Source organism: Borostomias antarcticus (genome assembly GCF_949987555.1).
Source record: "Borostomias antarcticus genome assembly, chromosome: 10".
Taxonomy (NCBI): domain Eukaryota; kingdom Metazoa; phylum Chordata; class Actinopteri; order Stomiiformes; family Stomiidae; genus Borostomias; species Borostomias antarcticus.
Genome location: NC_140243.1, coordinates 3392660 through 3407967, shown reverse-complemented (window position 1 = coordinate 3407967; position 15308 = coordinate 3392660). Strand labels below are relative to the sequence as shown.

The 15308-nt window shown below is 45.5% G+C and overlaps 1 protein-coding gene across 1 annotated transcript; it reads left to right on the top strand.

Moving 5' to 3' along the window:
• Nucleotides 1-813: 813 nt before the first annotated feature.
• On the top strand, nucleotides 814-1755 carry sox2 (SRY-box transcription factor 2; the record flags this gene model as incomplete). The annotated part of the gene is made up of 1 exon (XM_084444199.1): nucleotides 814-1755. One exon carries the CDS (start codon nucleotides 814-816, stop codon nucleotides 1753-1755), a length of 942 nt encoding a protein of 313 aa, XP_084300325.1.
• Between the last annotated feature and the right edge of the window lie 13553 nt (nucleotides 1756-15308).

Below are 15308 nucleotides of genomic sequence, written 5' to 3'. Positions count from 1 at the left end.
AAGGTTAATAGTAGTCATCATCATTCTATAAACAGGTTCAGCGTGTGTCTGTATTCTTTTGTTGGCACGTGCGTTTTTATCAAAATATCATACAATTGAGATTCGACTAATATATCATGATGGCAGTTGTATTTCTTATTCATAACATCCATTTATTACAACATGAACATCTATTCGATTCCATTTTGTATTTTCACAACTGTAAAAGCTGTAGGCTTAATGTTAATTTTTTAAAGCAGAATTTGCCCAATAGGACAACTTGTCAAACAATTATTTTTCCTCTACCGTGCAAGCTCTCGATCTTGTATTCCTTCAATTTCAAGTAGTCATAAGCTATCTCATAATGTGCCATCCTAGTGCAATGTTCCTACTTTAGCACTTTTAGCTGTAAGCTAATACATATATAGGCTCCATTGGTTGATAACGGCAGACTGCTTCTGCTCACCACTGACCGTGAGTAACCCCGCCCCTTTCTGCTAAATAAATGACACACAGTCCTGGCCAGTCACAGTCGCGCTGTGATTGGTCAGGTAAAAGGCATTTATTCGACAGCCATCACATGAATGGTTGTCTATTAACTTGTTCAAAAAGTATCAGGAGTTGTCAAGGCTCTAGCGAAGAGGGAAAAGTAGTTTGTTGATTCTTTGAGACCAAGAGAGAAGTTTGTGGACACAACAGGACCTACTGCGTGAAGACAGAGAGACGTTAGGTTGTTGCAGTAAAGTTACTGTAACCGACAGGCTTCCTAACTACCTCTTGTTGGAGTTTTTCTTTTTTCATCCGTGTGACAAGTTTCACAAAAATCTGTTTAAAATGTATAACATGATGGAAACAGAACTTAAACCCCCTGCACCCCAGACCAATACTGGGGGAACGGGGAACACAAACTCGTCTGGAAACAACCAGAAAAACAGCCCGGACCGCGTCAAGAGACCGATGAACGCCTTTATGGTGTGGTCGAGGGGACAGCGGAGAAAGATGGCACAGGAGAACCCGAAAATGCACAATTCGGAAATTAGCAAACGACTCGGGGCCGAGTGGAAACTTCTATCCGAAAGCGAGAAGCGACCTTTCATCGACGAGGCGAAGCGTCTCCGGGCTCTGCATATGAAGGAGCATCCGGATTACAAATACCGACCCCGCCGGAAAACCAAGACGCTGATGAAGAAGGACAAGTACACGCTGCCCGGTGGGCTGCTCGCTCCGGGCGGTAACCCTATGGGTGCGGGCGTGGGTGTAGGGGCAGGGTTAGGCGGAGGGGTGAACCAACGGATGGACAGTTACATGAACGGCTGGACCAATGGAGGTTATGGCATGATGCAGGAGCCGCTTGGCTACCCGCAGCACCCGGGCTTAAACGCGCACAACGCGGCGCAAATGCAGCCCATGCATCGCTACGACATGAGCGCGCTCCAGTACAACTCCATGGCCAGCTCCCAGACCTACATGAACGGATCCCCCACGTATAGCATGTCCTACGCACAGCAGACGACTCCCGGGATGACGCTGGGCTCCATGGGGTCGGTGGTGAAGTCCGAGTCCAGCTCCAGTCCCCCCGTAGTCACGTCCTCCTCTCACTCCCGGGCCGCGCCGTGCCAGACGGGCGACCTGCGGGACATGATCAGCATGTACCTACCGGGCGCCGAGGTGCAGGAGCAAACGGCCCAAAGCAGACTTCACATGTCCCAGCACTACCAGAGCGCACCTGTGCCCGGCACGACGATTAACGGCACACTCCCCTTATCACACATGTAAATGAACTTTTATAAGATAAATTGGACTACTCTGGACTATTTTTGTACAGCAAATTTGGGGTAGGAAAGATGTATAGAACTCCAGGAGAGAACACAAACTTTTTTTTTCTTCTTTCTATAAAGAAACGTTCCAAAGGGACGATAGACACTCTGAAAAAGTTTTCAATGGTGTATGAGTTTGGAAAGTAGAAAGTGGGAGTCTCAATCAGAGGTTTTATTAGTTCAATCACCTTTTGTACAGTATTTATCAAAGAAACATTCAATCAAACCAGATGAAATGTTTGTAAACTACAAGAAAGATTACAGTCTCTATAAACACCAGTTCTGCAGAAAAGGAAATGGCAGAGCTGGAAGTGAATTCAGTGCTCCTATTACTGCATACATTGAAGGGGAGGGGGATAAATCCGAGCAGGTAAATGTTTCTCTTTGAAGATCAACATTTAAACTTAACCATTTTAATTTCGTCAAAAAGAATAAGCAGAGACACATTCTCACATGCAGGTTAAACACTATTGTTTATTTATATTTTGTCTCCCACTTTCCATCTGTTAGAAGTATGACATTTGTGTTCTTTATTTTCTAATGATTTGTACAATTTATGTATATTTACTGTGATATTTGAAGTTTTTATTTCAAATCCCATTCCCGTAGATGTATTTTGCAATTTGGCCTGTACGCAGTTGCCAACACTTCATGTATATATTCGACTAATATCATCATTATAACAGTAAAAAAAAATTCAGTTGAGTTTTTTTTCAATATGCAGTTTGAAATGAATAAATTTTGGAAATTTGGATACTTGAAATATGAGTTTTGATTTTATTTCTCGTTTGAATCATTTGAACAGATCACATCTCACGTTTAAGTAATGTATTGTGAAGATTTGTTGTGGGCTAGTCTTTGGCATTCATGCTTTATGTAGCACTATGAAGTTATTGTAAACCAATATTTAATCAATCAATTTTAAAATTTATAGTCATTTTAAGCCTTTCGTTTTTACAACAACCATTTAAGAAGCAAGAGAATAACACTGTCTCTCCATGTGTGGGTACAAAGGGAACAAAGCCATAACAGATTATTACTGTGTTTGTTATTATTATTATTACATTAGGCCTATTATTATTATTATTATTATTGTATATTTCTCCAGACGCACGCGCGTGCAGCGTCGTGTTAACACAGGTTAAAACAGAGGTTAACGACGTTTTCATTTTTCTAGTGAAACGAGATATGCGCCAAAGGAACGAAGGACGGCCGCACAAAAGTTTGTTGCCTGTAAACCGTTTGCTTGAAGGGAAGATTAAACATCACAAATGTTGAAGATTCTCAAAAAGGTAGTCGTTCCTTTTTCATATTTTCATCAATCAAAACTCCTTTTTTGATCTGTCATGACAGGCCTACTCATTTTAAACGAAAACCAATCAGATGTAGCCTATGCAATGTATGTACTGATTCTAATCTAAATTAATATCATGAACTTGTTTAGAGGATTAAACTGCTTAGATGTAGAACTGGAAAACAAAAAAACATTCCAGTTACCACAAGTGATCATACGCTCCTCTTGGTTAAGGCCTGATGTTTGCATATTGATATTTGGATAGGCCTAATCCAGGTTTTACATATAGGCTAAAGGTAACCTATACAGGAACCAATGGGAGAAATAGGAGGCGTGTATTGCTTTCTGTCTAAGCATTTAAACAAACTTCAACTTTTCTGTTGTTTCTGGTCGTTTTATTTCGCTCCAGTTGAATTAGGCATAGCCTACGCTCGATTTGAGCAATGCGGACGTGATTATTCATTTGGCATTTCACGTGCTATTAAATTGTTGAAATTGGCCAACCACTCTAAATGTTCAATTAGGCCTAAATTGAACGTGAACCTTCCTGAGAGGAATCATAGGCCTCCCCGAAACAGCGTTTAAGATTTTCTGCTCATGATAAAATAACATATTCTCGAGTGTGTATTTCATTTAGCGTCTAATCAAGCAGCCTAGGCCTAGGCTATATTTTGTCTTAACCCTAGTTCACACATTTCAATCTACGGTAGTTGGGTCGGTGGGCGCTTGATAAAATTGGTCTAAAATGTTCCACTGTTCCGTCCTGCGCCATGGAACTAACTACTACCCCTAACTATTAGCCCTGACGGGGGTTACTCCAAATTAGCCCACGGATTAGGTTATGGATTGGCCTTTAAATATAACGTTTTAAATCTGGGGGGTGTTTAAGTATTTTACTCTGAAGTGCGGAGGTAGATGAGCCGTGTGTCTTGCCAAGGCTGAGAAGCGTCTATTACTGCAGGTCTCAGGGGACGTGAGCTCACATTAACCGCTAAATGAATATTTGAAGAGGGCTCATTCCAAAGTATTATTCCGACTAACGTGTCCCCGCCGGACTCTCGCAGGGTCAGGGAGCAGTAGTTCCATTAATTATTTATACGGCCAGGAGAATTGGTTGTAATAGACGAACATGTTTGATAAACTAGCAGTTTTAAAGGTCGAGTATGTGTGTGTGGATGTGAACTGCATCAAAGATAGGCCTAAAAATTATTCAAAAATAAAGTGTTTAGGCCATCGTGTGTGTGTGTGTGTGTGTGTGTGGGTGTGTGTGTGTGTGTGTGTGTGCGCGCGTGTGCATGTGATATTTGTTGAGATTGGGAAGAGATTATGCATTTGAGGTCTGTTCTCCGAGGTATGTTTGTGTCATATTGAGTATTTCACAGTAACTAAGATGCCCTTTAGGCTTTACGAGTGTGGAACACGTGCATGATAAACATCAAGTTATAATTGATAAAGGGGAAGCGATATTCAGACGCATGGTATGCCCACTGATCCTATTGGCTGTCTAAGACGTTGTGTTTACTTTACATGCATGGGCTTCAGGCTGTCTAACAATTTTAACTAAAGGTTGGACATAATACCTGAGGGCTGATGTCCAGTTGTTAGGCCAGATCAATCACCACAATATCGAGGGGAAATATAGAGGGCATGAGTGTTTATGATATTTTCTTTGTTTCAATTTTACATCTGAAATATAGGCCTATAGTTGCCTGCGTTGGTATCATTAATCTAATTGGATAGTAGGTTAATTTCCCTCAAACCCGCAGATACAGTAAAACAAAACAAAAAACGTTTTTAATCTGTGTTTTTTGTGTGCTTAAGGATGAGAGTATGGTTTTATGTGCTTTAGGGTGAGAGGGCCGTATGCTGTTTTGACTCCAGAAAGGGGCCCGGTGTTGTTGTGCTGTCCGCGTGCAGAGCTCGGGATGTTTGGGCTGCAACAGGTGGTAAGCGCGCGCTGTGTTTTCCTCGAGTAAAGGGCCAGATGTGATCTGTGATTGGCTGAGGAAAGGGCCAGATGTTATCTATGATTGGCTGACTGGGTTTGGGAAATACAGATGTTATCTGTGATTGGCTGACTGTGTTTGGGAAATACAATTGAGCTCCTCGAGCCATGCAGATGGGAGGGGACCGATCACCGTGGATATAGTCACGAGCATCGACATGAACGGGTTCCTCAGTTTGTCCAAATCATAACTCACATAGACTAACATGTTTAGGGAGGAGCTTGATTTAAGGTGTATCGGCTATTCGACATTCTCAACCCAGTGATAATTTGTTTATTCAAAACCTCGTTTTAGAAATCATATTCACGAACCGTGTGAGAGATCAGTTCACACAAGTCATACATCAATGGACCCGGTTAGATCCCGACCAGATTTAGGCTGCTATTTCAAGGAGCCATGACATCACCGGGATTTGCACAGTAGCTTTGGCAGTAGATAGTGGGCCTAGAGTGAGAATTAACATATAGATTCCTCCTGTCTGTTCTATGAACATATAGCCTATAATTACTGGAATTAAATACAGGCCAATTTTAAGGGATATGTAAGATCTCTTTACTTGTGACTTGGTGGCACAATTGCTTTTTGGAGGATAATTTCAGGTCAGTAACAGTGAACATGCTATGCTTTTTGTTTTTCCACTTCCACTGTATGTATTCCTCTTTAACTCAGCTGGGAAATATGATTTTTATTTTGCTGTATAAAGACCCACTCATCATCAGCTCGACTAGCGCCAATGTCACAATTCTAGAGCCTCGGAGAGAGAGAGAGAGAGAGAGAGAGAACAATTGCCAGAGTTGCCAGTGATGGCATCTCTCTCTCTCTCTCTCTCAGTTGTAGTTTTTGAGTGAGTATGCGGGGGACTGTAATAGCGGTCTACTGTGTGGGATGTCTCTACTGTGAGGAGCCTAGCATTGTAACATGTGTTGAATTGAAAGATGTCAGAGACGTCGTGTATTTTAACAGTCTCGGGGGGTGAATGGCCGCTGCCTGAGCCTGCGCAGGTGCGGCGGGGCTGGGGGATGGGGGAGAGCCCTATTGAATAGACCACACACTGGCAGCCAGCATGCCATCATCCTCACCGCTCCCACATTCTCAGAGCGGGCCTCGGCCAGGGGAGCGACGGGGCCCAATTAGGCCCACTCTTAGCGTCCTCACTGTGGCCTTTTCATGCGTTTTTAAATCATTTATTATGTCTGATAATGACAGCTTTATGGTCTGCCGTTATGTCACTGTGTCGTTCGCAGAATGGGACTATAGGCCTATAAACCATAAAACAATGAATAAAAGAAAACAATAAAATAAAATTACAATACAAAGGCTAAACATGAAAAATAGGAAATTATTTGTAGAAATAGTATGCCATTGTTTAGCCTGATTTTTCTATTGATATGATGTAAACGCCATCTATGTTTTCTCAGTCTATGGCTGGCTGTAATAGCCTGATCGTAGACACGCCCTAATTTGCTGGGTGATGGGTTTTAAATTCGGAGATAGCGACCCTGAACTCATTCCATATTCTGGCGTCTGAAGGAGATGGGATTAGAACAGGCACCAGTGTTGAGTGGATTAGGACCAGTGCGCGCTGTGAGTTGCTGTGGAGGCCTCTGGCACTTGGCTATAATTCTAATCAAGCTGCGGGATGGACAGCTGATAACAGCAGTTGGTTTCTCACGTTTCAACGACTCAAGACTTGAGTTAAAATCACAAAAAGTGTAAAAAAATATAAATATATACATATATACTAGGCCTATAAAAATAACAAATAATTCACCCACGTTGATTTATGTCGTTTTTCTCCGTAATTTGTTGTCTTTAAAGGAAAAATAAATGTAGACTTTTAAAGTTTCTGTTTGTTTGAAACCTTTTTAAAATAGCCTAAGGCTATTTACATTCGCACAATTTATTTTTGAAAGTCTAAATCTTCAGATTGATTTACTTAAAACTTCCATTCGTGGTGTTGTGTGCGTGCTAGCAAACTATTATTTATTCACTTTGAAATATTATGGGGGATTGTCAATCGATTGTGCCATTTAGTGGTCGCCTTTTTAATAATGGGGTACCCTTGCCTAATTATTAATGGGACCTATTTCTGAACACAGCTACTGGAAATGTCATCTTAAATATAAACACATGGGCGGGAACAATGCACACATAACTACAGATTGCAGTTGCCACTGTAAATGAACAGGGAACATATTAAACGTACAGGTCATCTAGACGCGTATCCGCATATAGGCAAATTTCTCTTAAACATATAAGATGAGTTGTAGGTTTTGTTCAATTTTGCTTCCACTTCCATTCTTTTAGCACTGATGTCGGGCTACCCTGCATTAAAAAGCATTTGGGTTCTTAACAGACTATTGCTGCATGAATGGAAGAAAGCAAAGGCAAAGCAACAGTTTGGTCAGTCAAATGAGGTCCCATCAGTGCCTGTAAACTTCCATATGTCGATACAGCCGAATATAGGCAACAGGTGATGACGGACTGTCTCACGATTGGCTGAATGCCTTCGTTTCTAATCTTGTCTAAGAGTGAAAGCGGCGCACTTTATCGAGGCTATTATGGTGCGGAAACAAAGTTTACCCATGCGCAGCAAGTGTTTCTGCGTTTCTACAGCTATTGGTCCACCCCATGCCTAGAACAATGTATGCTTTGATGCCGCGGTTCACTCAGCGGGGGTGTGCGGGGCCATGCAGTCCAAGCTCGCTGTTCATGGCCCACTGGCATAGCCTAGAGCCCGGGGAGGCGGGAGGGGGTCCGGACCCTGGGGGTTCACATAGAAGAGGACCACTAGCTATTAAATAGCCGAATCGAAAATATGAATATGTCCATAACATGGTTCATACGCCTTTTACAATTTGGAAATAGCATATAATGTGTACAGATATTTATGGTGACTTGGTGTTAGTAGGCTATAGGCCTACTGCAAATTAATTCCCATGGTGTGATTTCCGCGGTTATAGACGCTCTACAGGTAAAATATGATAGGCCTTAGAAATGTCATGAATGCGATGTTTTCTGGAAGCGTTCATTATCGTTAACCACTGGGTCACACTCCGGCACAGCTAAAAATGTTCTGGATGCTTCTCTCGTCCTTTCACATTCATGGACGCACCCTCGGTGTCCGCGATTCAATCATTATTCAAGCCAGTCAGTCCGGGACTGCACGGACCACAACACATCTCATGTCCCCTACCGCAGGCCCACTGTATTGAGAGCACCGCATGTATCGGGGTAGCCTATATTTTAAAGTAAAAACAAGTAGGGCCTAAAACGTTTATACACTGGATTTGAGATATGCCTATATGTGCAGGCTAGTGCTCATTTAAATAAACGAATTCGATTCGCAAATGAACGTTTGTCGGCTAATTCGTTTGTCATTTTTGATTGCCACTTGAAAAGTTGTGGTCTTCAACATTAGGCTAAATTATTTAGTCCAATTTGATCGACGTGATTAAATGAATTATGCCGTGTGGAGATAGGCCTAGTTTGCGAGCCGCTGACTTTTGTATGCTTTAGAATAAAGGGTTTACAAACGTTTGTCCGGACGGTGAAAGAGGTCTACAACAGGCCTTTATCCGTCCTTGGACATGCTCAAGTCTGCTGAATAGGGGCTGGAGGGCAACACTGGCCTGGACGCGTGGGCTTGATAGAAGAATGTACACATAACACGATTAGGTCTGGCTACTTTATTTATGCGTAAAGTAAAAAAAATAAATGTCAACGTAAATACATTCGGGTAGAGAAAAGGAGAGTAGGTTATTACGTTATTATACCGAGGCTACAGAAGACTTTACGTAGGACGCTGCAAGGTAAAGGATAGTACTGGGATACTCGTGGCCCACTTTAACAAGGGACAGAAAGATCAAACTTTTGAATAATAGCCAACACGCAGAATCACATCTCCTTAGGGAATACATTCTTCCTATTCTGAGGTCTTAAATGTTCTGAGGTTTTGTGACAAACAAACCAATATAGCCTACATCCATTGTATTTTGGCCTCTCAAATGACCAGACAAAAAAATATTAAATTCAGCTTCATCATTCATCATTCAAAATGGCTGTTAAAATAGTCTATACCCTCCAAGTTCAGCTAGGCTACTAGCTTTTTACCACTACGCCTACTAGCAGATTTTGAAAAGTCGATTATTTATGTTCACTCCATACGTTTCATGGATTGTATCTCCCTAATAGGCTACGGAGGAAGGCTCGGTGAAGTTCTTATTTTCCGAGGTTCATCTCTCCTCCTCCACTCCCCCTCCTCCCCTCCTCCTCTCTGACAGACGCTGCTCTGGAATGGGACACGGCTCCATTCAGAAGCGTCTTCAGGGACCATAAATAAGGAGTTTTCATGTGATTGATAATGAACCATGACTCATTCGGCAGCGAGGGACTCTTAGGGGAAATACAAACACCGATGCTCGGGTCCCCGGGCTTAGAGTTGCCGTTTTTTTTACATGCCCTTTGTTCGACCTAAATAGTTGTTTATTTTCAACTAAAAAGTGTGCGTGTGTGTGTGTGTGTGTGTGGGGGGGGGGGTAATCATTAGCCTGCTATTATTATTATTATTGATGTTGTTGTTATTACTAGGCCTATATATAGTAATGTTATATAAATAATCTATCCAGCCTGTGTTCTGTGTTGTGAGTGTTCCCCGAGGTTAGTGAGTGCACCTGCGGCGGATAGAGCCTATAGCCCGGGACACGGGTTCGGACGAGGGTTCTGCGCGCTACCCGGTCACCGCATTTGATTGTAAATAAGAGCAGTTCACACGCCGATCGAGTGACTTAGGGGAACAAGCGAACCATTTTAATCAGACGGCTATCTCCCTATCGTGGAGATCAGAGCCCTGTCACTGCTGAGCTCGTCATTGTGCCCCCCCCCCCCTCCACCCCCTGCGAAATGACATCTCGCTCTGAAAAGCGAATCTAGAGAGGATGAGATTTCACTGTCCCTGCGCGAGGAGCCCCCGTCATTAGCATAACGCAGGGGAACCAGTTCTCAGGCTGCACGAGGAACTGGCCGCGGACACTTTTTATTACACTTTGTTGGTGTTACTGTCCAAAAGGAAAACAAAATAATACTTTTTGAATTAATAGGGTGTGTTTGTGTAAACGAGTGTTTAAAACATTTATATAGCCTATATATGTATATGTGTGTGTGTATATAGAGATAGATAGATAGATAGATAGATAGATAGATAGATAGATAGATAGATAGATAGATAGATAGATAGATAGATAGATAGATAGATAGATAGATAGATAGATAGATAGATAGATAGATAGATAGATAGATAGATAGTATAGTAATATAGGGTTTAGAAAACGAGGCCATCTCGTCATCATGTCAGAGTTCTGGTTCCACGAGGCGAGGCAGCTGGACCTTCTCATATAGATTATCTGACAACTAGAAAGAAGAAATGTAGCCTCCCCTTCATAGACCTTCTGTACAAGTGCGTGCTTATCCATGCCTACAATCAGGAGATTAGTCCATCAGGCCGTCCCCTCAGGGCCAAGGCTGCTCACAACGTGGATGATATTATAATCGATCGCTTAACTCAGGAAAGTCAGAAGTAGGATAGGCTAAGTGTCGAGGGTGATAATCGAGAGTAGCCGAGCCTAAATCTAATTTGGTTGTGCGGCCAGTGGGACAATGCAAAACGTGCGGCAATGCAGCAATTTGGACATTTTCACAGCAAGGGCAAATTTAAAATAAATGAAAAAAATAAATGATAAAATAGCCTAGATGAAATGATATATGAAAAATAGGCTAACCATTCATCATAATCAAAGTTAGACGTTTGGGTCATTCGTTGAATTCAGTGACAAGGAATGTTAAACTCATTTCAACGTCTTCTATTGATTTATTGTCGTATTGTATTAGTGTGTCAGTTCTCTACAAGCTGTCTCGAATTAGTTAATGGTCTACTTGTCACGACCATGACTGTCTTGGACTGTCCTGGGTAAAGCAGCCCTAGGAGTGACCAATAAGAAGAAAAGGCTTAGCAGCATTTGGTCCTATGACAGGGCTAATTATTCTGACCATCCCATTCCTGCTAACCTTAACTTACCTTAATGTCTTGATATAAATCAAAAATATCTAAATATATTAATGTGTCTTGATATAAATCATAATGAATCAACAGGATTAATTTGCTGAGAGATGAAGGAATTGAGTAAATCACTAAAAAAAAAGTTTAAAGAAGACATTTGTTATTATTATGTTATTATCAGAATTATTGTTAATCATAATTCATAATTAAAAGTAACTGTCAAATGTATTGTAACATAAAGAAGATACACTCCAGCATATTTAGTCTTTAATGCAATACAATAGTGGCCTTGTCTAGAGAGCTGGCTACCCACAGACATGGCGGGGATGCTGCAGCCTTCCTGCCAGCGAGTCGGAGGCGAGTCAGAGCGCTGGGAGGCGGGTGGGAGGCGAGTCAGAGCGCTGGGAGGCGAGTCAGAGTGCTGGGAGGCGGGTGGGAGGCGAGTCAGAGCGCTGGGAGGCGGGTGGGAGGCGAGTCAGAGCGCTGGGAGGCGAGTCAGAGCGCTGGGAGGCGGGTGGGAGGCGAGTCAGAGCGCTGGGAGGCGGGTGGGAGGCGAGTCAGAGCGCTGGGAGGCGAGTCAGAGCGCTGTGAGGCGAGTCGGAGCGCTGGGAGGCGGGTGGGAGGCGAGTCAGAGTGCTGGGAGGCGGGTGGGAGGCGAGTGGGAGGCGGGTGGGAGGCGAGTGGGAGGCGGGTGGGAGGCGAGTCAGAGCGCTGGGAGGCGAGTCAGAGCGCTGGGAGGCGGGTGGGAGGCGAGTCAGAGCGCTGGGAGGCGGGTGGGAGGCGAGTCAGAGCGCTGGGAGGCGGGTGGGAGGCGAGTCAGAGCGCTGGGAGGCGGGTGGGAGGCGAGTCAGAGCGCTGGGAGGCGGGTGGGAGGCGAGTCAGAGCGCTGGGAGGCGAGTCAGAGCGCTGGGAGGCGGGTGGGAGGCGAGTCAGAGCGCTGGGAGGCGGGTTGGAGGCGGGTGGGAGGCGAGTCAGAGCGCTGGGAGGCGGGTGGGAGGCGAGTCAGAGCGCTGGGAGGCGGGTGGGAGGCGAGTCAGAGCGCTGGGAGGCGGGTGGGAGGCGAGTCGGAGCGCTGGGAGTTGGGTGGGAGGCGAGTCAGAGCGCTGGGAGTTTCTCCCCGGTCTCGTCCCACTGAGCAGCATGGGAGCCTCACAGTGCCTCGTCACCGTGGAAACTGCCAGAACAATTCAGTTGAAGTTTGAGGGGGTCAGTGTGCGGGGTCAGCAGGCCAGCCTCTGTCCCGGGCCAGGCGTACCGGGGCTGGGGGGGGGGGGGCGGTCCAGCAGGCTGAGCTGGCCCTGAGCTGGAGCGCTGGGTGGTAGGCAGCTCCAAAACTCTCTGAGAGAAAGTTTTTGAGTCTGTTTGTGGCTCAGTCTCCCTAGGTGGCCTGTGAAATGGATGGTAACCCCCCCCCCCCCCCTCCCCGTGCCCCCGTGCCCAGCAGAGACAGAACTGACGACCGGGAGGAGAATGTAGCTGGCGCTGACAGGTCACATGGCGATCTCCGGGGAAGGGGGCGGGGGGCTGTAAAGTACCTCTTCAGAGAGAGGAAGGGGGGGGGGGCTTTAGAAGTGGTCATTAAAAACATATTAAAAAGATTTCAGAGGTTAAGGAGAGAGTTGTCGTGTGTGTGTGTGTGTGTGTGTGTGTGTGGGCACATTGGGTGAGTTGCCGTTCAGTGAGTGTTTGTTTTTGGGTGTTTGTGAAGTTTGGGGGAAATTGAATGAAAGAGGAAGCAGATAACAGAGAGTTCCTGTGGATAGAGCGATTAGGATTTGCGTGATCATTGATCTCCCAACCTAATCCAGAAAGCACACCTAGAGGCTGGACCAACACTGGGATTACAGACAGAAACACCTGCTGTGTGGATCTGCCTCCAGGGCTCTGAAAACATCACACTGACGCAGTTTGGAAATCTGGAAAGGAAAATCAGTTTTAAATTAATGAAGCACTAGTACCTTCCCTCGCATGCTCAACTTTAAATCAATGTTCTTGGTTGTAGAATCTAGTTCCACATTGTAGCTCTATATTCTATATTATTCTAGCTCTATATTCTAGTTATTGTCCTGTAAATATTTCAGCATAGGCTATTTTGGACAAAAAAGCTATACCAACAGTTTGTCAACAGTTGACCAAATGATGGTTTGTCAACCTGACCAAAATGCTGAGGGGATATTTCTGGTAGCCTGTATGCCTGAGGTGGAGTCACTGTAGAGAGATGAGGGTTACAACTTTGATTCTCCATGTTCTCTCTCTCTCTCTCTCTCTGTCTGTCTCTCTCTCTCTCTCTCTCTCTCTGTCTGTCTCTCTCTGTCTCTCTCTCTCTCTCTCTCTCTCTCTGTCTCTCTCTCTCTCTCTCTCTCTCTCTCTCTCTCTCTCTCTCTCTCTAAGGGGTGGAGGTGTGCACCGCCCGGTAAATAACTGTCAGGTTGTTGAGTGATTGTGCGATGGTGGTGGCAGGTCCCAGAGGAGCGCTGTGTGTGTATAGGGCTCTTCACAGCCCCATGGCCCCCAAATGATGCCATTTGTCACGTTAAACACACTGATATTCTCCAGAGGGTGTGTGTGTGTGTGTGTGTGTGCGCGCACACTCGCTGTGTGTGCGCGTGTGTGTGCGCGCGCACTCACTGCGTGTGTGTGTGCGTAAGAAAGAGAGATGGGGTGATACAGAGAGAAGGCGTGGTGTAGATGGGCTTGAGTGCCCAAGGATGCTATTGTGAGTGATTGTATTTGATTGGGTTTGAGTGGGGCCTCGGTGTTGCTTCTGAGAGCTGGTGTGGTATCAGAACAACCCTCCCCTGCTCCCTGGGAGAAATGTGCTGTCTGATGCCACGACCATGCTGTTCTACTGGGGGAAACTCGGTGGAAATCGAGGGCTTGTTCTGTGACCTCCACAGCCTGGAGTTCAAACTCACTCACACTCACTCACTCTGGGATGTTTTTGAGTTTGTATGTCCCATTTCAATAGCCTTTACATATTACATGTCTTAAGTGCAGAATGCCAAAATGCAGCCAAAATACCGAACGGGCAAAATAATATTGTTTTTGTTTATGGTTAAATGGTTTTACCCTAAAATCCTGTCACCCAAGATCTCTCTGATTTGCCCCTGATAAAAAAAATATAATCCCAAAACATCCTAAACGACTGATACTTGGGTCCTGTCTGTCCCCCTCCCTCACCCCCAGGCCTGTCTGTCCCCCTCCCTCACCCCCAGGCCTGTCTGTCCCCCTCCCTCACCCCCAGGCCTGTCTGTCCCCCTCCCTCACCCCCAGGCCTGTCTGTCCCCCTCCCTCACCCCCAGTCCTGTCTGTCCCCCTCCCTCACCCCCAGGCCTGTCTGTCCCCCTCCCTCACCCCCAGTCCTGTCTGTCCCCCTCCCTCACCCCCAGTCCTGTCTGTCCCCCTCCCTCACCCCCAGGCCTGTCTGTCCCCCTCCCTCACCCCCAGGCCTGTCTGTCCCCCTCCCTCACCCCAGTCCTGTCTGTCCCCCTCCCTCACCCCCAGGCCTGTCTGTCCCTCTCCCTCACCCCAGGCCTGTCTGTCCCCCTCCCTCACCCCCAGTCCTGTCTGTCCCCCTCCCTCACCCCCAGTCCTGTCTGTCCCCCTCCCTCACCCCCAGGCCTGTCTGTCCCCCTCCCTCACCCCCAGGCCTGTCTGTCCCCCTCCCTCACCCCCAGTCCTGTCTGTCCCCCTCCCTCACCCCCAGGCCTGTCTGTCCCTCTCCCTCACCCCCAGGCTTGTGGTGAAATTGTTTGGTTTGAGCTGCTGCTTACTCACAGTTTAACAGACAATTAAGTTGTAGCTGTACTATCTCGTGAAACACAGGAGTGTTGTAGCTGTACTATCTAGTGAAACACAGGAGTGTTGTAGCTGTACTATCTAGTGAAACACAGGAGTGTTGTAGCTGTACTATCTAGTGAAACACAGGAGTGTTGTAGCTGTACTATCTAGTGAAACACAGGAGTGTTGTAGCTGTACTATCTAGTGAAACACAGGAGTGTTGTAGCTGTACTATCTAGTGAAACACAGGAGTGTTGTAGCTGTACTATCTAGTGAAACACAGGAGTGTTGTAGCTGTACTATCTAGTGAAACACAGGAGTGTTGTAGCTGTACTATCTAGTGAAACAGGAGTGTTGTAGCTGTACTATCTCGTGAA